This window comes from Spermophilus citellus (assembly GCF_964194105.1).
Source record: "Spermophilus citellus genome assembly, chromosome: 17".
Taxonomy (NCBI): Eukaryota; Metazoa; Chordata; class Mammalia; order Rodentia; family Sciuridae; genus Spermophilus; species Spermophilus citellus.
Window position 1 is genome coordinate 31,135,990 of NC_138199.1, and position 20,101 is coordinate 31,156,090.

At 46.0% G+C, this 20,101-nt stretch overlaps 1 protein-coding gene across 1 annotated transcript; it reads right to left on the reverse strand.

The window, feature by feature from the left end:
* Window positions 1–3,577: 3,577 nt before the first annotated feature.
* PIPOX (pipecolic acid and sarcosine oxidase) lies at window positions 3,578–18,161 on the reverse strand (the record flags this gene model as incomplete). Its single annotated transcript, XM_081272956.1, has 8 exons — window positions 3,578–4,027; window positions 4,318–4,393; window positions 4,971–5,129; window positions 5,481–5,627; window positions 5,877–6,059; window positions 6,341–6,554; window positions 15,360–15,508; window positions 18,048–18,161. The coding sequence occupies 8 exons, from the start codon at window positions 18,159–18,161 to the stop codon at window positions 3,897–3,899; spliced, it is 1,173 nt and encodes a 390-aa protein (XP_081129082.1). The 3' UTR covers window positions 3,578–3,896.
* Between the last annotated feature and the right edge of the window lie 1,940 nt (window positions 18,162–20,101).

The following is a 20,101-nucleotide window of genomic DNA, read 5'->3' on the forward strand; positions in this document are numbered from 1 at the left end:
GCCTTGTGCGGACCCCAGTTGCCCTTCCAGAGGTCTCCTCTTGTCTGCCTGATTGATTCTGATTTCCTTCCATCTTGAAGATAGGCAGGGGCTGTCTGAAAGAGAATGCCTGGCCACCCTCCGGCGGCCGAAGGAAAGCAGCGAGCCGATACCGAGTGGCCTGTTTGGGCCAATCCTTCAGCAAGTCGTCCTCCGACCCCTTTCGAATTGCCCTTGGCCTTCCTCTATGCCCATCAACCATTCCCTACAGTGCCTCTCCCCTTTGCCATCCCATCCTACCCCCACTAAGAAATTTCCACTTCCTCCCACTTGGGCCTTCCTGCCCCTTGCCTTTGACTTGGGGGCTGCACAGCACCCCTGAAGATCTGCACGTTTCCAGTCTCCTCTTCTCCAGGTCCTTGCCATACTCCTTTCTTTGCTGACCCCAACTTACCCCACTCGCCCACCCTCTCTCTGCTGTCTCCAACACACACACAGGACTCTCTTTCGGAAGATTTCACCAGCTCCGACAGGGCTTGGTAGCCTCCCCCATTTGTCCTTTCTCAGCCTCCACAAGACATTGGTCCCCTCCTTTAGCTGTCACCGACAAGCTGAATAAGGCTGGATATTTTGGAAGGGGAGCTGCAGCTGGCTGGGGGAGGAGGATGGCACCAACAGAAAAGGCAGAGAGAGCCACAGGCAGCAGGAGCAAGAGGAGACATTCCTAACACCCTCTCTCCCCAGCTTGGTCAGCTTGACAGCTGCTAGGAGCACATCTGGGTCTCTCTCCATATCTCCTTTCTCTCTCCCCCTCAATACAACTCTTGACATTCTTTTACCTGCCTGCAGAGACCCCCATGGCTCACACATTCTCCTCCTCCAAATCTCCTCAGAGCCCTCCCTTAGGCCCTGGGTGTAGCTCAGTGGTAAAGAACTTGCCTAACACACAGCAAGACAATGGGTTCCAGCCCCAGCACTGCAAACGCCTTCCTCGCACCAGTGGGACTCACCCTAACCACCCACGGAAAAGGTCAGAATCCCCCCAGCACTCCCTGTTCTCACCCTGCTCTGTTTTACCCCAAAGGAATGATCACTTTTTAATATATGACATAATTTACAATATGTATTGCTTCCATGTCTTCTTACTGAACTGCAAGCTCTATTAAAATAGGAATTTTTACAATTATGGTCAAATACACATAACATAAAATGTACCGCCTTGGCCATTTTTAGGTATCTATAGTTCAGTGGCATTAATTCTATTCACATTATTATGCAATTGCTCTCCAGAACGCTTTCCATCTTGCAAAACTGAAACTCTGTACCCGTAAACAAAACCCTGTTTCCTCCTCCTCCTCTCAGCCCCTGCAACCACCATGATACCCTCTGTCTCTATGAATGTGACCACTGTACTGGTATAAAGTAGAATAGTACAGTGTCCATCCTTTTCTTTTTTTAATATTTTTTTAGTTGTTGATGGACCTTTATTTTAATCATTTATTTATATGTGGTGCTGAGAATAGAACCCAGTGCCTCACACATACAAGGAAGTGCTCTTCCGCTGAGCCACAACCCCAGCCCTGTCTGTCCTTTGGTGTCTGGCTTATTTCACTTAGCACAATGTCTTTGAGTTTCATTCATATTGTAGCATCTATCACAATTGTCTTCCTTTCTGATGCTGAATAGTATCCTGTTGTATGTACATACTGCATGTTTTTCACTCATCTATCAATGGACATCTAGGTTGTTTCCACCTCTTGGCCATTGTGAATAACACTGTTCTACACATGGGTGTATAAAATAATCTTTTGAGCAGGAAATCATGGCGCGTGCCTGAAATTCCAGCTACTTTGGAAGCTGAGGCAGGAGAATTGCAAGTTAGAGGCTAGCCTGGGCAACTTAGTGAGGCCCTGTCTCAAAATGAAAAAGAGCTGGGGGGCTGGGTTTGTGGCTCAGTGGTAGAGCACTTGCCTAGCACTGGGTTCGATCCTCAGCACCACATAAAAATAAATATATAAAAATAAAGGTATTGTGTCCATCTACACTTAAAAAAGAAAGAAAAAGGGCTGGGGATGTGGCTCAAGCGGTAGTGCGCTCGCCTGGCATGCGTGCGGCCCGGGTTTGATCCTCAGCACCACGTACAAACAAAGATGTGTCCGCCGAAAACTAAAAAATATTAAAAATAATTCTCTCTCTCTCTGTCTCTCTCTCAAAAAAAAAAAAAAAAGAAAGAAAGAAAAAAAGTGGTGGGGATGTAGCTCAGTGGTAGAGTGCCCCTGAGTTCAATCCTTAGTACCTAAAAAAATAATAATAATAATTTTTGGAGACCTTGTTTTCAATTCTTTTGAGTATACTCCCAGAAGTAGAATTACTGGATCATATGGTAGTTCTGTTTTTTGAGGAACAAACATATTGTTTCAGAACAGCAATTTGTCTCTGTTTCATTTAGTGATACATTCAAATTGCCTAGTACACTGCCTGTTACACAGTAGAAGATAAATAACTATCTGTGTAATTGAATGAATGAATGATCTTATTTGACAGTGACACGCCCCTATAGCAATGGTCAGTATTATTATACCCACTTGACAGAGGCTGAGGTTCAGAGAACCACCTGAGATCACCCAAAAAGCAGACTTGGCATGGAGTTGACAGGGTCACTGGCTTTTATATCTCACTGGAGAAATGCTAATACATGTGCCTAGACCTTTAAGGACTGAGGCAGTTAAGAACAATTGCCTGCGTTGTATTTTCCTTGGGAATATTTTGCCTCCTGTTCTTATTGCCCATTTTTTCCCACACAGTGACTCCTCCTAACATATCTACCCCACCCAGCTCCAGCTTTCCTCTCTCCAAAGCATTTAAAATCCTGTTCTCCAGGATGAAACTGGACCGATCGGGGTGGGGGTGGGGTCCCCTTGCTTGGGTTTCACCTGAGTGCATCCAAGCCTTGCCTGAGTCCCTGTTTATACCCTTTAACCCTCCAGCCACCCTGGGGTCATTATGAGCCCATTCCCTTCTGAAGCAATTAGTGCAAGGAGGCCAGCCGCCTCGGTGCTGATGCTGTTTCATTAAGTGGGAGCAATGCTAATGATAATAAAATGGCACATTTAACATTCAAACATTGAACAGGGTTTCTAAGCGAGTGTGTCTCGCTCCTTCTTTCTGGTATAACAGTTCCATCTTCATAAGGACCTGACAATACACCTTAATGAGAGACTGGGGAACTGAGCATCTTTACAGATCTAGAGAGAGGATGAGGACGAGACAAAGAATTCAAAGAAAGGGGGTGCTGAGAGAGCGTGGAGGGGGATAGAGATTCTGTGGATGCCTAGGGTAATGGATTCTATGGTGCTAATTTAGACAATTAGAGCCTGTGGGAAATAAGGTCATACGGAAAAGAAAGCCCACCGCAGACTTTTATGCAATGCAATTATTTGTTTGTTCAACAAATCTTTTTCAAGAAGCATTTATTGTGCAACTAGGGTGAGATGGTATGGGAATTTTTTGATGGAGGATGACTCTAGTTTTAGGAAAAGGAACCCCAAGGGCATTAGTGATCTAGGTCTTTTGTTTACCCTCCCCTGGGCAAATTTAGCCAAATCCACCCCATGTTCATTGAATGTCCCCAATAAAGAGAAATTTTTTTAACCACCGCTCTGGTCTCCTGAGCCAGTCCCAAGGTTCTTGCTACTCTGAGATGATGGAACATCTAATTGGCTTTCCAGGAGGGAGAGAGAAGGTCATTGAAATTGGGGAGCTGTCTAGAGAAAGAGGCAGACTCAATTACTTGGTGTTTGCAGGGATTTCAAGAGAAGCAGGAGTTTAAAATGATATCCCAGGGCCTTTCTTCCATCTGAGAAGTCCTCCCCAGCAGAGGGCTCCTGTGCACAGAAGGGGGGGCTGGTGGTCAGGGGTCAAAGATGGGCTTTGCCCAGGCCAGAGAAGCGGCTGATTCGAAAAGGTGTCAGATCATAGGACGGTGTTAATTTCATGCTTAATTCATACAGAATCTTCCCCACAACAGGGGACAGCTTGAATCCATGCCCTAGAAGGAGGAGAACAGATTGTCAAGCATCCTCAGGGACCCAGAGTTTGGGCTCTGGAGATGTTCCCCACTTACCCCAGAGAGGGCTACTTTTCCTCTTGGTCTTACCCCAAAGCCAGAAATCACCTCCCGCCCTGGGTACCCCTTTTCTGCCTACCCAGCCTCCTTATACATTCAATGTCCAGGATTTTAGCCCTGTGTGGGCAGCTAGGAGGGTAGAAAATACCATTTTTCCTGGCACTGAGGTAGGTCAGCTTGTGGGCACCCCTTCCCCTGATCCTCATGCTCACCAGAGAATCCAGCACCAATGACAATGTTGTCATACTTCGGGTGGTGATCGAGAATAAAATTCTTATCAGGGGTGTTCTAGAAAGAAACAACACACTTGTCTCTTTTGAGGATGGGGAGGAGGCTCTGACGGGAAGGAACTAGGCTGGATTTCTTTCCAGAAAGAACAAGCTGGGGCACATGCATGCTTCCTGGAGGCCCCGTCTCCACTCTGGGTGTGCCAGTCTTCCTCATTCATCCATCTGTCTCTCTCCTCCTATTGAGCTATGAACACAGTAGGTGCTCAGATCGTCTTTGTAAACTAACTTTAGTCAAGATGCCTCCAGCTCTGGTGACATCTGTCTCTCTTCTTTGTCCCCAAAGTCCTGCTCAACTGGAGCATCTTGCCACAAAAATCTTTTAGAACTCTTCTGGGAAATATAATGAAGGACTACCAGGCAAAAACTAGTTGCCTAATGAAAAAAAAAAAATACAAATAAACCCTAACAGGCCCTTTCTCGTGGAGGTGAACCAACCCCCAGAAATTAGCTCACTTGTTTGAAGCACTGTGTCAAGGGTCAAATGGAGTCAGGCCTGGCCAGCACAAGGTCTATCGGTCTCCTTCCCCTGTTCTCCAGAGCTAGAACAGACCTGGCGAGACCACCAGTCCCCTTACCGTGTACATGCAATGCTCCATGATGTCGGGCTCCGGCCTCAGGCCAGGTAAGTGGTCTCTGACAAAGCGGCACAGGATCTGGACGTCTTGGATGTCTGAGAAGGCTGTGGGGCAGTCCCGCTCCTCAGGGTCCACACTGTTGCCATGGTGATAGCAGACCTGGCCCCCATAGAGCAGTGTGGGCGGTGATGCTGGCCTTCCACATGCACCAACCAGCAAGGGGAAGGCGTGGACACAGGATGTCCCCATCTATCATGACATATACAGTGTGGCCACATGAGGTTGCCTGGTGTCCATCCCTGCACCCACCCTATGATTGCAAGGAAAAAGCTCCCTTGGCTTGGGTCTCTAGGCAGCTGAGGATCTCATGCTGCAAACAGCAAATAGTAACGAAGTAGATTCCTGCTGCTGTCCACTGGGACCTGGGGGAGACTGTGAAGGGGCAAGTTAGAGCAGCTGCCCCAGATCTGTATGGGTACCGAGCTGTCCTCTCCTGACCTCTCTGCTCACCTTCATCAGCCCTGGGTACTCTCCCGCAGGCAGCCCATAGATGTGGTGGGGAGCCAGGTCGAGGTTCAGGAAGCATGGAAAGGCTTTGGACACACTGTAGCTCCCAGGAACTTTCTCTCGCCAGTAACACACATTGATCCGCAGTGTCTTGAGGCAGGGGAGCAAGAGTGTGAGAAAAGCAGAAAACCATGAAACACTGTAGTCAGTGAGAGCAGTCTCTTCTGGGGTCCTGCACCCTTCCATTGTCTTACCCAATTTTTTTTGTTTGTTTGCAGTACTGGGGAACTAAACCTGGGGCCTTGCACGTGCTAGGCAAACACTCTACCACCGAGCTACACGCCCAGTCCAAGGCTTCTTCTCTCAAGCACTGATTCTCAGTCTTCCGGTTTCTCCTACCTGGAGAGGTAACTCAATTCCCAGGGGACGGAGGAGCTGGTTGGTCCAAGGACCTGCAGTAATGATCACGCTCTTGGCTTGGTAGCTCCCAGAAGTGGTTTTCACCGTGACTGGTTGCCCGGGTCTTATCTCCATCACCTTCTCCCCATCCTGCACTGTGCCTCCTAGATGGCGAATCGCTTCCTGACAAGACAGAACAGGAAAAGGTGAATTAGTTGTGTAGGTGGCTCACCCTGGTGAACAAAGAGCCCTTTAGTTAGGGCAGCCAAGAGGGGCCAGAATCTAGACCTCCTCTCCCAGGTTGACAGCGCCAGCAGGGTATATACAAATGCCCTCTCCCAAAAGTCAAGATCAAAGCCAGCAGGGCAAAGGCCCTCACCCAGAAGGGGGTCTGAGGCTGGATGATTGACACCCAGGATACCCAGAGCAGGAAGTTGGATTGTCCCAATGCTACACATTGTCACCTGGAGGACCCTGAGGGCCTTGTCGGCATAGAGGACACCTCCGGACTTGTCCAAGAGCCCTACTTCTCCCCTGGTGAACTGAATATTTGGGAAACGTTGCTTTAGTTCTCCAGATGAAAGATACTCGTGTTCTATCCCGTGCCTTGACAGAGTGGCCTGCATTGTCTTTAGTTCTGGATTCTCCTTCAATGCCAGCAGCAGTAGTTGAGTCTGCCTGTTAGAGAAAAGACAAGGCTATTTGGGTGAAGGTAGGTATCAAGGACCTTCACGTTCATTCTTCAACAAGTTTCCCAAGTGAAAGTGAGTCACAGCCTCACGTTCAAGAGCAGGAGAAGATTTGGTCCTCAGAGTCCTGGTTTCCAGCCCATTCCCAAGTCTGCGCCATTGGCATTCACTATTTTTTTGCTTGTCCCTTCATCCTGCCCTTGAGAGAGCAGAGATCCTAAGTTCTCTTTCATCTTCCATCCCTTGAAAATGGTAGATGTACAATCAGTTTGATAAGATTTCTTCCCCTTCCTTCCATCCCCTGAACCACTCTCTATGTTGATCTCTCTTTTCTGTTTCTCTCCCACCCTGCTGTTCCTTCTCCTCTTCCCTTTTCTCATCATATATTTTTGTCTCTTCCTGTGTGTCTGTTTGTCTTTTTTTAATATTTATTTTTTAGTTGTAGTTGGACACAATTCCTTTATTTTATTTATTTATTTTTATGTGGTGCTGAGGATCCAACCCAGGGCCTCATACATGCTAGGTGAGAGCTCTACTGCTGAGCCACAACCCCAGCCCCTGTTTGTCTTTTAGTTCCTTCTCAGAAGCTGCTTGTTTTGTGGAAAAGGTCCTATGTTGAGAGATCTGGCTCTGCTTCTAACCCTGGTATCACCTTGATATGACCTTGATCTGGAGACTTACCTGTCCAGGCCCAGATTCCTCCTCTGTGACATATGCCTGTTGGACCTTTGGTGGTTCCACACCAGGATAATATCCCCCTTCTACCCAGGGACAAATGGAAATAGCATGGGCCATATTTACATTTGTCACATAGCTGGAGTTCCCATTCATATTTAGTGAGCAGAGTTCAAGGACCCTAAATCTGTAATGCTTGAGAAGATCTCACCCCAAATACCAACAGTGCTTTCATGCACAAACCCCCTGTGGATGGTCTCTCTGGGCTCTAGCAATAAATTCAACGATTCTCTGATTTTGTTTTCCCCTATACCTCCTTCTGTCCTTCTTATTCTGTAAGGGAGTGAAAGCAGTTTCTCTTTAAATGTTTCTTGCCTCTCTATCAAAAGAAACTAGAGCTCTCTGTGGCAGGGGTGGGGGTACTGTTTAAACAATGGGATGGTCCCCCTGGGCCCTTGGGAATGGTCCCTCTCAATTTCAGCAGCCACACTGACCAGCGGCATCCTGGTACATCCCCCAGGTTCTGCGTATAAAGCTCGTAATAGCCTATAATGGAGTCTCATGGATATTACATGCTTCCAAATCCCACATTATCTGGTTGGGGGGATTAAAGAGAAGATTGGGAGGGGGTAGGGACACAGCAGGCCCGGGGGCCGGTGTCAGTACACAGAGCCGCGCAGCGTGCCCAATCCATTTGCCATGGCCCCCGCCTACCCGGCATTCACCACTGGTGAGATAGCAACGCCAGCTACTGCCTCTTCAGAACTCAGCAGAGGAAAGACGCTGTAGAAATCCCCACCAGCCAGGGAGACAGCCTCTGTTCTGTGGTTCCCAAAGGACTTCAGATTGGTTTTCAGGTAATGAAAGTTGCCTAGTAAACTTTTTGGTCAACAAGATAACTAGAAAGCCACCCAGGAGGTTAGCTCAGTGGCACTTGCCTAGCATGTGTGAGGCCCTGCATCCAACCCACAGCACTGCAGGGAAAAAAAAAAAAGTCACCCACGTGGGTTTTCTGTTTTGTTTTGTTTTTGCAGTGCTAGGATTGAACCCAGGTCTCTACACATGCTAAGCACGTGCTCTACCACTGAGCTATACCCCCCAACCTCTGGTGTATGTACTTGTTCCCTGTTTCCCTGATGAGGTCTTGGCTGGATAGCCTTCTGGGAAAGACCTGGCTTACACCTCACCTACGCAGATATAACGTCAGATCTCTGGCTTGGAAACTCCACAGCAGCATATTCCAACTCCTACCCGCCATATAGCAGCCTTGATCTCTCGTATAGTCTGAAATTTACTTTCCCTCTTTTCACCCTTCTTTCCCTCCTGCCTTCCTTCTTTCCATCTTCTTTCTTTCTTTGAAATAAGAACTCTTACAGAGACGTACTCTATAGGAAAAATGAACTCATGCCAAGACAACGGGCAAATCTGTCGAATTATGAAATGCTGAGTGATGTTCTAATTCCCAAGCTGTCCTGCGGTGGACGAAGGGGGGAGCTCCCCATCCCTAGGAGTAATCAGCAAGCTGATTCTGCCGGTGAATGTAATTGTGCCGATTGTAATCATTTTGCTCCAGCTCTCTGCCCCTGTGGCATTTATTTCTTAGCCCAGATATTGATCTAACAGTGGGAAATTTTCCATCTGAATTTGTGATGCCGGACCCTCCCCTAGTCCGAAGACGCATTTGGGAAATTCTCATTTTCCGTGGATCACAGCTGAGCTATTTGGCCTGAGGGAAACCGTGCGCTGTTGGAGAAATGCCTTGGATTGGAGAGAGATTTTTGACCATTATGAGCAAATCGGAAATAAATGTAAAACACTGCCTGGAAATGCAAAGGCCTGTCATTATGGGAGATAGGTGAGAGGCTCCTATGGGAAATGCTCAGAGAATTGGAAATCAGTCAATCAAAACCAGGATGGGAGAACGAGCCTTTTCCCCCCAGTATGAAGACAGATGACTTCCATGGGCAGATTGAAAATCATTTAAGTGCTTATTTTCTTAATGGCTTTTCCTAGATCCCAATAAATAGACTACTTGTTCTGCATCCGTTTCTCACTCATGTGATCCAGGCCTCCCCTCTTTTTCTGCTCAGACCCAGGTTACAAAGTTTGGGAAGGAAAGGGTGAGTAGGGACAAAGACATCTTCGGGGGAGAAAAAATGACCAGGAAATGATTGGCCAGGGCTGGCCTGGAAAGGAGGATTTGAAGCCAGCCCAGGTTGCCAGGGAACCCTAGAAATTTTGTAGCTCCCACCTCCCAGAATGCCCAGCGGCTGTGTTGGGAGCATTAGGTATGAACTGTACCTTCCTCCCAGAGGTCATTGAAGATTCCTCCCAAGGGCCTTATTGACTCTTCGGTGGCCTCACTAACACCTATGATGTGACATACGGAGCTGGAAATCAGGGATTTCCATGGGCTTCTAGTGCGGGACAGGGTGCAGGGTGGTAGTGGGAGGAACTGTAGGGGAAGACAACTCTCCCTTCATCTTCCGCCTCCCATCCCAAGCTCCAGCGTTCCCCTGGCTTGGTTAAAAGTGCCAGGTAAGCCAGGTCTCAGAGTCACCTTGGGGAAGGGACTTGGTAATGGCTGCTGTCTTTGTTGGTTTTTGGAGGCGCTCTCTGTGTTTCATCTTCTGCTCAGTGGGCCGAGGTGGAATTGGTTAACAAAGACTGCTCCAGGGAGGGGATGTGGCTGACAAGCCAGACACTTCGCAGACACAGGAAGCAGCAGCTGCGGAGGGGGCCACCAGGTTCTGCCAGCAGCTGTACTGCCTACGGCTGTGATCTTGTCTGATATTGTCAGCGAAGCAGGGGCAGCTCGGGTCAGGAGCTGGATAGTAGGACTCAAAGGGAGAAGGAGGGGCAGGAAAGAGATGGTCCACAGAGCTGGGCTTTGCTGTTGGTATCAGCATCCTGGCTGTACGAATCACAAAAGATTCAGACCTTGTGATCTGACACATGTGTCATTGTCTGTTCCCAGAATATATGCAAATACTCGGAGCCCACCCATGTTTAGTATGCCGCTGTCACTGGGAAGCAGCAGAACAGAATAAAAAGAATTGGGCAACCACCTTAACTACCAATTCCTAAAGAGGTTGGTTTTTTTAATCATCATCAAATGGCATTAAGTACATTTATTTCTATCAGTTATATTGTGCCGGTTCTTCTAGAAGAATCTAGAGAGAAATAAGAACCACAAAGATGATGAATCACTTAGAAAATCAAAATTAAGAGTAAAAGCTAAAGCAATTTGAATGGCATTTAGCCTAAAGGTAGACAGCTCTATTCAGATGCCATTCTGAGAATGGGAAATATCTATCTGCTGTGTTTCTACTGAGGATAAGATGCAAAAAAAATTTAGCATGCCTGAGTAAACTAGGCTAGCCATAAGAAAGAACTTGTTAATAGAATAATAACAATAATAATAATACTTAGCTTGCTACAGCACTTTAAAGGTTTTTAAAGCACATTCACATTACTCTTCATTTGTCTTAATTGGGGCTGTGGGGTGTCAAGATAGTTTTTTAATACAGGCTATGAACCAAGCGCTGTGACCCATACCTCTAATTCCAGTGACTTGGGAAGCTGAGGCAAGGGGGATCGCAAGGTTGAAGCCAGCCTCAGCAACTTAGAAAGACCCTGTCTCAAAATAAGAAATAAAAAAGGGCTGGGGATGTATGAAGCTCAGTGGTAGAACGCCCCTGAGTTCAGACCCCAGCACAAGGGGTGGGAGATACAGGCTATCATATTTTCATGTCTTTAAAATTATGGTAGCAGTCTTTTGACCTGGGATGATTTAGGCATGAACTACTTTGGAGACAGGGAAATGAATGAATAACAATCATTTTGTGGTATCTTCTAGATCAGGGACCAAAAAGTTGCAACCCAAGGATCAAATCTGGCTTTCTGTCTGTTGTCATCTGGCCAAAATGATTTTTATATCTTTAAATGGTTTAAATAATACTTGGGGTCAGAAGTGTTTAAATACTTAGGAGCAGAAGTGTTTCAGATTCTTCTGGATTTGGGGCCATTATTAAAAAATCAAAAGAAGAGCTGGGCGCAGTGGTGCATGCCTGTAATCCCAGCAGATAGGGAGGCTGAGACAGGAGGATCATGAGTTCAAAGCCAGACTCAGCAATGGCAAGACACCAAGCAACACAGAAAGACCCTGTCTCTAAATAAAATACAAAATTGGGCTGGGGACGGCTGGGGATGTGGCTCAAGCAGTAGCGCGCTCGCCTGGCATGCGTGCGGCCCGGGGTTCGATCCTCAGCACAACATACCAACAAAGATGTTGTGTCCGCCGAGAACTAAAAAATAAATATTAAAAATTCTCTCTCTCTCACTCTCTCCTCTCTCACTCTCTCTTTAAAAAAAAAACACAATGTGTAGTAGGAAAAGATGTTCAAAATTAAATTTAAAAAAAAAATTGGGCTGGGGATGTGGCTCAGTGGTTGAGTGCCCCTGAGTTCAATTTCCGCGACCAAAAAAAAAAAAAAAAATCAAAAGAAGAATAGCATTTATGACACAAGAAAATTATATGAAATTCAAATTTTAGTGTCCATAAATAAAGTTTTATTGGAACACATCCAGGTTGATTTATTTACATCTTGTCTGCATTGCTTTCACACTGTAACGACAGAATTAAACAGTGGCAATAGGAGACCATATGGCCTGAAAAGCTTTGAAAGACCCCCGGACCCTCAAATCCCCCGTCCAAAAGAACTAGCGTCACACTGGCTGCAAAAGCAAGAGGCAAGTTTATTAATACACAGGCGCCTGCGGGTGCACAGCAAAACCTCAGCCGAAGCTTTGGTGAACTGGCACACCGGGCTTTGGGGTACAGATCTTTTATAGGGAAAAAGGAGTTGTTTTCCACCTAGCACAGTAACAGGTGTTTTTGAATCCAGCATACACGTCACTTAAAGGGTAAACTTGTTTTTCACTATGATAAACTTGTTTTTCACTATAGGTTCCCGAAAAACTCATCAATCTTACAGGTTTACATTGTGTTTCCTCCCTATTCCCGCTTATGATCCCAGTCTGCTCAAGCATGTCCTGTGATGTGGTCAGGGTGCCCTTTCTAACAGGTCATGTGGTGAGCTCACCTGTTTACTACATACTTTCTACTTTTTATAATCAAGCCTTAGGTTATGGGGCTGGGGTCTTTCAGCTTGAGATACTTTCCAAGTGGCCTTTATAGAAAAAGTTTGCCGACCCCTGTTCTAGACTGAATATAGTAATTATATGATTCACATTAATGCATTAAGATCCTGACTACTATACCAGGCACAATAATGGTAGTCCCAGCTACTCAGAAAGCTGGGGCAGGAGGATCCACTGAGCCCAGAAGGTCAAGGACAGTCTGAGCAACATAGCAGATCTCTTTCTCAAACAAATAAACAAACAAAAACCAGCAACAGAGGCAGGAGGATCAACAAGTTCAAGGTGGGGATGAAACCCCTGGGTTCAATCCCCAGTACATTGGGAAGGGGAAAGACCCTGACTACTCAGGAGTAACCCTCTTATAAGATAATAGGGAGAATTAAATGAGTTTTGTATTCAGGGCAAGTTTCCCTTATCCAAAATACTTGGGATCAGATGTGTTTCAGATTCTTCTGGATTTGGGGCCATTTTCATATAATGAGATGTCTTGGGGAAGGGACCCAAGTCCAAACCCATAATTCAGTTATGTTTCATATACACCTTATGCACAAAACCTAAAGTTAATTTTAGTGCTCCTGCGTTTTGACTGACCAATCACATAAAATCAGGTGTCAGATTTTCAACTTACAGTGTCATGTTAGTGCTCAAATCAAGTTTCAGATTTTGGAGCATTTGGGGTTTTGGATTTTCAGATTAGGGATGAATAGCCCATAATTTCTAAATTAATAAATGGTGAAGATGATGACGATTTTCCGGGTACTTTTCTAAACCCATTATATACTTATCCTCACAACAGCTCCATGGAATAGATATTATTATCCTCACTTTACAAGTGAGAAAACTTATTATCCCCACTTTACAAGTGAGAAAACTGAGTCTCACAGAGGCTAAACAACTTGCTCTCAAACCACACAGCTAAGTACATAAGAGCTGAGATTTAGAAATAGGCCTGACTGGTTCCAAAGTCCTTCCAAATCCCTCACCTGCCAATTAAGAGGATTATGAGATTATGGGAATCTCCTATCCAAGGGTTCCTTTTTCCTGTCTTCTGCAGTCATTCCTGTGGCTGTGTGATTGTCTTCCCTTTTGTCTCGTTTGTGTTTTGTTTTTCTAGGTGCTGGAATGGAACCCAGAGATTCATGCATGCTAGGCAGGTGTTCTACCATTGAGACCTTGTATCTTTTTTTTTGTTTTGTTTTGTTTTTAAGAGGGCCTAAATTGCCAAGGCTGGCCTCAAATTTTGCAATTATCCCTCCTCAGCCTCCTGAGTAGATTGGGATTACAGGTGTTTGTCACTGCATTTAACTCCTCCCATCCTTCTTCCTTTATTGCACAATGGACCCAGGATATGGCTGACCCAGAATAGGTAAAAAGGACCATCAATTATTGAAAGTTGCTAGGAAACTTCACAAAATTGTCATTTAATCTTCAGAAAGCTCCATGAGAAAAGAGAAGTGAAGAAACTTTTCCAAAATCATATAACTGGTAAGACCTAGAGCACAAAGTCAGACCCAAGCTGTCAGGCTCTGAAAATGTCTTCCTCTAAAAAACTCCATTTGCTAGACATCTACATTTGCTAGACATCCCTTGGTCCTCCGCTGGGAAGAACTGTACCCTCCAAGGCCTCGGGCATTTCTCCTAGCACAAGACACTCAGTAGTATTCAAAGATGACTGCCAGGGAAGGGTCCCATTTCCAGGCCACCCCTCAGCAAGACATGCTCCTTTATTTGGGTGCTGGGTGCATTAGCTGCCTCTGAATAAGTCCTTAATTAGCTGCCCTGGCTGTATTTGCATAATGGATTTCACTTCTCTTAAGTTAATGGTGTTTTTGCAACAGAACAGTAACCTTTTGGTTCCTGGCCATTAAAATAACTGCCATCCTGTGGGGTAGAGCCAGGGTTATGTAAAGGAAGTTCAGCTGAGAATCACAGAGGAGGCCAGAGGGGAGGCAAAGGTGGTCAAAGTTCCCATTGCATCACAGGTTTTCTGCTTTCTCCCCCTGGATTGTTTGAGAAGGTCAGTCCTAAGGGTTAGAGAGAGCCACAGGAGCAACAGGGAAATAATAGCTTCAAGCCACTCCTGGCAAGCATTCTGGCATGAGGAGCACCCGGTGTTCATTTGGGAGGTGATAGTAAGAGAGAATGAAATGAGTTTTAAGGGTTTTTTGCTTGTTTGTTTTGTTTTTAGTCTAAATGGACACAATACCTTTATTTTTTTATGTGGTGCTGGGGATTGAACCCAGTGCCTCACGCATGCTAGGTAAGCGTTCTACCTCTGAGCTACAATCTCAGCCCCAAGTTTATAGGGTTTTGATGGGAGGTTGAGGATCCAGCATAAAAAGTTAGGATACTACAGTGCATATAAAACATTGGTAGCATTGGCGCACACCTCTAATCTCAGAGGCTCAGGAGGCTGAGGCAGGAGGATCACAAGTTCAAAGCCAGCCTCAACAACTTAGTGAGGCCCTAAGCAACTTAGCAAGATTCTGTCTCTAAATAAAATATAAAAAAGGCTGAGGATGTGGCTCAGTACTTAAGTGCCACTGGATTTAATCCTTGGTTTAAAAATAAAATAAGGATCAAGAAAGCAGCCTCAGCCTCTACTTAAACCACAACCCTACAAGAGAACTTCATAGAAGTATAAATACAAAGTCCATCAGGTGCCAAACAGGCCTGCCCAACTCTGGGTATCTGCCCACTGTGTCTCTCCAACAGTTTTCCTAATTCAAGCTCTGTTGGCCTTGGACCCAAGGTCTAACCCATTCCTAGAACTCAGAATTTGGCAGGAGCCAGTTGGACCTGTGGGATGATAACGACGGTGTACTGAATTCTTCCAGGTGACTGGCACCTGCATCTCACCCACTGCATTTCAAATATTCATACTCTTCCTTTTCACAAGTTAAAAGCACTTCCTGGTATGGGGCCCCTTGATTCAAGGAATTCCTCCCCTGCCCACCTGTGCAGCTGGGTTCCAGTCTCCTGCTCCAGCTGGTCCCAAATCCGGTATCCCTCATCCATCATCTTAGTGTAGAAGTCTTCAGGGTAGGCCTTTCGGATTATGCGACTCTGTCCATGGGAGCTTCCTCGGGAGTGTGGAAGAAAGAACTGGAAGTGGAGACAAAGGAAGCCATTGCCTCTGATGCTACATCCCTCTTTAGGGCCCATCTCATCCTGTGCTGTCAAACACGAGCCACTTATTCTTCAAATATTTTCATACAAGCTTTTCGAATTCTCTCTCAGCTGGGTGGGCACAGTGGCACACACCTATAATCCCAGAGGCTCAGGAGGCTGAGGCAGGAAGATCACAAGTTCAAAGCCAGCCTCAGCAACTTAGTGAGGCCCCAAGTAACTCAGTGAGATCCTATCTGTAATCAAAATACAAAAAAGAGCTGGGGATGTGGCTTAGTGGTTAAGTGCCCCTGGATTCAATCCCCAGTATCAAAATAAATAATTAAAATTCTCTCTCTTTTTAAAAAAATTTAGTTGTAGATGGACACAATATCTTTATTTATTTTTTTTTATGTGGTACTGAGAATCGAACCCAGTGCCTCACACCTGCTAGACAAGCGTTCTACCACTGAGGCTCAACCCCAGCCATCTTTTTTTTTTTCTTTTTAATACTTGGGGTTAAATCCAGGGGCTCTTAACCATTGAGCCACAACCCAAACCCTTTTTATGTTTTACTTTGAGATAGAGTTTTGCTAAGTTGCTTAGAGCCTTGCTCAATTGCTGAGGCTGGCTTTGAACTCACGATCTTCCTGCCTCAGCCTCCCAAATTGCTGGGAATCTACTGCCTTGGTGATTAAGGTAGAAGTTCTCCAGTAACACGAAACTCGTCATTCTTTTTGCAAACATCATTCACATTCCACAAATCCCTTTTTTAGCTGGTCTCCAGTTGTCTTGCTACAATCTCATCCACTTGGACTTACAGAAAAGCAGAATTAGAAAAAAGCCTTCCAGATTATTCTAATCTAGCCCCCCTCATTTTATGGATAAGGGAAGCAATGCTGACTATTTCTCTGTGGCTTCAGATCACTCAGGATAGGAGAACTATCCTGGGATTTAGCAAAAGATGAGAGTTTCCTGAGAGGATGAACCAGGAATCCCTTGGGCTATGAGCAAACTGATAGAGAAATGAAGATTTCTAACTACTCAGCTCATTACCAAGAAAAGTACACCCTAACCAGCTGGAGAGCTGTAGGCAGAATGGCAAGGGAGAACCCAGTGAGGCAGAGCCTTTCACATGGTTGGCCTGCACTCCACGCCCAAGGACCCTGCAGAAACACAGAGTCCACCCACATATGCAGTGGTTACTGTGGACAGCACTGCATAGGGTCACCTTTCCTTTAAGGAAAAATAAGATCTGTGCATCATATTCCTGTGCATCTTACCCTGTGCAAGGAGGCTGCTATTGTCACCGGAGTAGTTCCTGGGAAGGGGGACCTCCACTCAGGACAAGTGAGGTCCTTGGCATACATGATGGAGAAAAATTTCAGCATGTACTAGTCAGAGACCCAGATTTATTTAGGAAGCAGATACAAATTCAAAGGAGTACGCAGGGCCATCTCAAGAGAGAGAGGTCTTTTGGGGTAAAGCAAGGAATATACATACATTCAAGGGAGAATATGGGCCATCTCCAGAGGGAGAGTCAGCAACCTCTTAGTCTGTTAATATTTATAAAGGAACAGTAGCTAGGGGCTGAACTAGAAGTAGAGTGAGGGCGATTACACAATTTCATGCCAGTTTTACCTCCTCCCCACCCCCTCTCTCTTTTGGCAGTACTAGGGATGGAACCCAGGGGCATTCTACCACCCAGCTACAACCCCAGTCCTTTTTATTTTTCATTTTGAGACAGGGTCTTGCTAAATTGCTGAAGCTCACCTCAAATTTGCAATCCTCCTGCGTCAACCTCTGGGATTCCTGGTTTGCACAACACACCCACTTCCGTGCCAGTTTTTGTAGCACCTGCACCTTGCCCCCACTATGTTACTTCTTAACAAGCATGGGCCAAGGGCAGGGGCTGGGTGGCTCATAGGTTGTCTGCTTTGCATTTCAAAGATTCATGGGCATTCCCTGAATTCCAAGGATTCATGGAGCTTCACTTCTGAGACTTAGTTGATCTTTCTTTCTCTGTATCCCCAAATTCCAATCTCACTACTACTCAGAGGAGGCAGAATAGATAGAAGCTTGTGCTGGGTTTGGGGATAAGAAGTTGATAAAATGCAGGAAACAATCCTACCTCTTTGCTTAAACATCAACCCTTGCCCCTAGGCAAAATTATCTTTACTTAAGGTTACCCAGAGCAGAACTGATTATGTTTCTGGGCTGGATCAACCATTTGGGCACAAAAGACTGGGTAACAGGAATAAAAAGAACACAGCCTGGGATACTTCTCAGTCGTGAGTAGGAACCAAGAGACAGTAAAAGGAAGAAATGTACCTGGAAGGCCTGCAGGGGTTGAGGGAAAGTGGAACTTTGAATCGTTATGAAACACAATATTAGCATCTCAACTACAGACTGCCCAGAATTTGTGACATTTGGGGTCCTTTGGCCTCACTCATAACCTCTTAGCTCTGGGAAGCCCTCCCTAGGAGAGGAGAGAGACACAGTCCTTAAGGTCCGAAGGGCAGAAAGGACACAGTACCTGCTCCAGCAGAAGGACTCTTTTCCCGTGTTTGGCCAGGTGGTACGCAGTGAAGCAGCCCTGGATGCCTGCCCCCATCACAATGGCATCCCAGAGAACTTTCTGAGTACCCATGATGCCCACTTAGCCCTCTGGCCACAGAGCCCACGAAGGAGAAGGCAAACAAAGGCAGCACCAGGCTGCAGGGAGAGCAGGAAGGCAAAGTCCAGCTTGGCCAGTGTTCCCACAATCCCCTGGGGCTGTGTCCGGCTCCTTCCTCCTCCCTCCCCCAAAGCCTGGCACAGGGCTTAGCCTCCGCCCCCCTGGCAGAGCAGAGCTGATGGTCTGATTTGTGAGGTTTAGCCCAGCTCAGCTGCCAGCCTCACCCTTGCATCCCTCTAGCTTTCTATTCTTGGCTCAATTATTGTCATGCAAATGGGCTCCTTCCTATGCCACCTTCCTGTCTCATTATGATCTTTGTCTCAGGACTTCGGCCCTGGAATTTCAATGCCTCCTAGACCAAGCTGGGCACTGGGAATGCTGCCTCCCCCTGCTGGCTTTCCTCTCCTCGGCCTGATTTCCTTTAGAAATTCTGCGGGGCCAGCTAAGAACTTGGCAGGATGCCCAGGGTAAGGCCCACCTCCCTGATAGGTGGGGAGGTCAGGGGGTAGAAGCAGGGGCCAATTGGGAGGGCAGCTTTGTGATTATGAAATTATTCTCAGCATGTTTTAGTTTCATGTTGAAAAAAAAAGGAGAATAAATGGTCCTGAACAAGTGGAAAGGACAGAGTGAGAGGAGGAGCCCTCTTCTCAGGCACAGAAAGGGAACCAGTTACTGGCCTAGCACATAGAGGGGGTCTGTATGGAGAGTCCCCCGTGCCAGGCAACGTGCTAAGTAAGCACTGTTACAGGCATCAGGACAGAGCTAGGATTTATTGGTCCTGATTCTTACACAATTTGGAATTCTGAAATAGGAATTTGGGAATAAATGGAGAGATACTGAGTCTCAAAGGAAATGCCCATAAGCCATTGAAATTCAGGAAACATCCATGAACCATTGAAATTCATAAAGCACCCTGGAACAATTGTGCCCTTGACCCATGCCCTTGTAACATGAGGGAAATGCCCACTCGAAGGGAAAATTGGCATGAAATTGTAATTCCACCTGGCTCCACCCCTAGTCCAGCCCCCAGCACAGGCCCTCTATAAATATTAACTCCCTGGGCTAATGGGTTATTGTCTCTCCCTCTGTAGGTGGCCCACATTCTCCTTTTTTAATTTTTTTTTAATTTTGGTAGGAGGGATTGAATTTAACCACTTAACCCTTTTTAATTTTTTTTTTTTAATTTAGACATTGTCCTGCTAAATTCCTGAGGCTGCATTTGAATGTGCAATCCTCCTGCCTCAGCCTCCTGAGCCACTGAGATTACAGGTGTGCCACCACACTGGGCTTCAAATTCTCCTTTGAATACATTTCCTTGCTTAACCCTAAAGGCATGTCTCTCTCTTGGGATTGCCCCCATTTTCCCTAAATAAACCTCTGTCTCTGCCGTTGACTGACAAATGTCACATGCTGAAATTCTTTTCCTTCACATTTTCCAAGAACCCCACTGGTCTTGAGTCAAGATCCCTTCCCCTTTACTCTGGAAACTCCTCAGACCCTTCTTTTTAGAAATCTCTTCTATAGTGACAGGACCTCTTAAAGAAAAAGTAAAAAAGGGACTTAGGGATGTGACTCAGTGGTAGAGCATGTGATTAGCATGTTCAAGTTCCCAGGCTCAATCCCCAGCTAAAGAAAGAAAGAGAGAGAAAGGGAAAGAGGAAGGAAAGAAAAAGAAAAAGAAAAATTATGAATACAAAATTAGGTGGAAAAGACCATTCAATCAAGGAACCCTCTGGTTGAAGCTTCCTTTACTTCATGGAAAATCTGCCTCTGAATGCATTATCTAATTGAATCCTCAGTCCGAGTCCCCAGATTACAGATGGCCCCAAGTTCTTCCTCACCCCTCCCATCACATTCCCTGGGACTATTTGGTCAATAGAACATGGTGGGAGCCAAACTGTGGCCTAGACCTT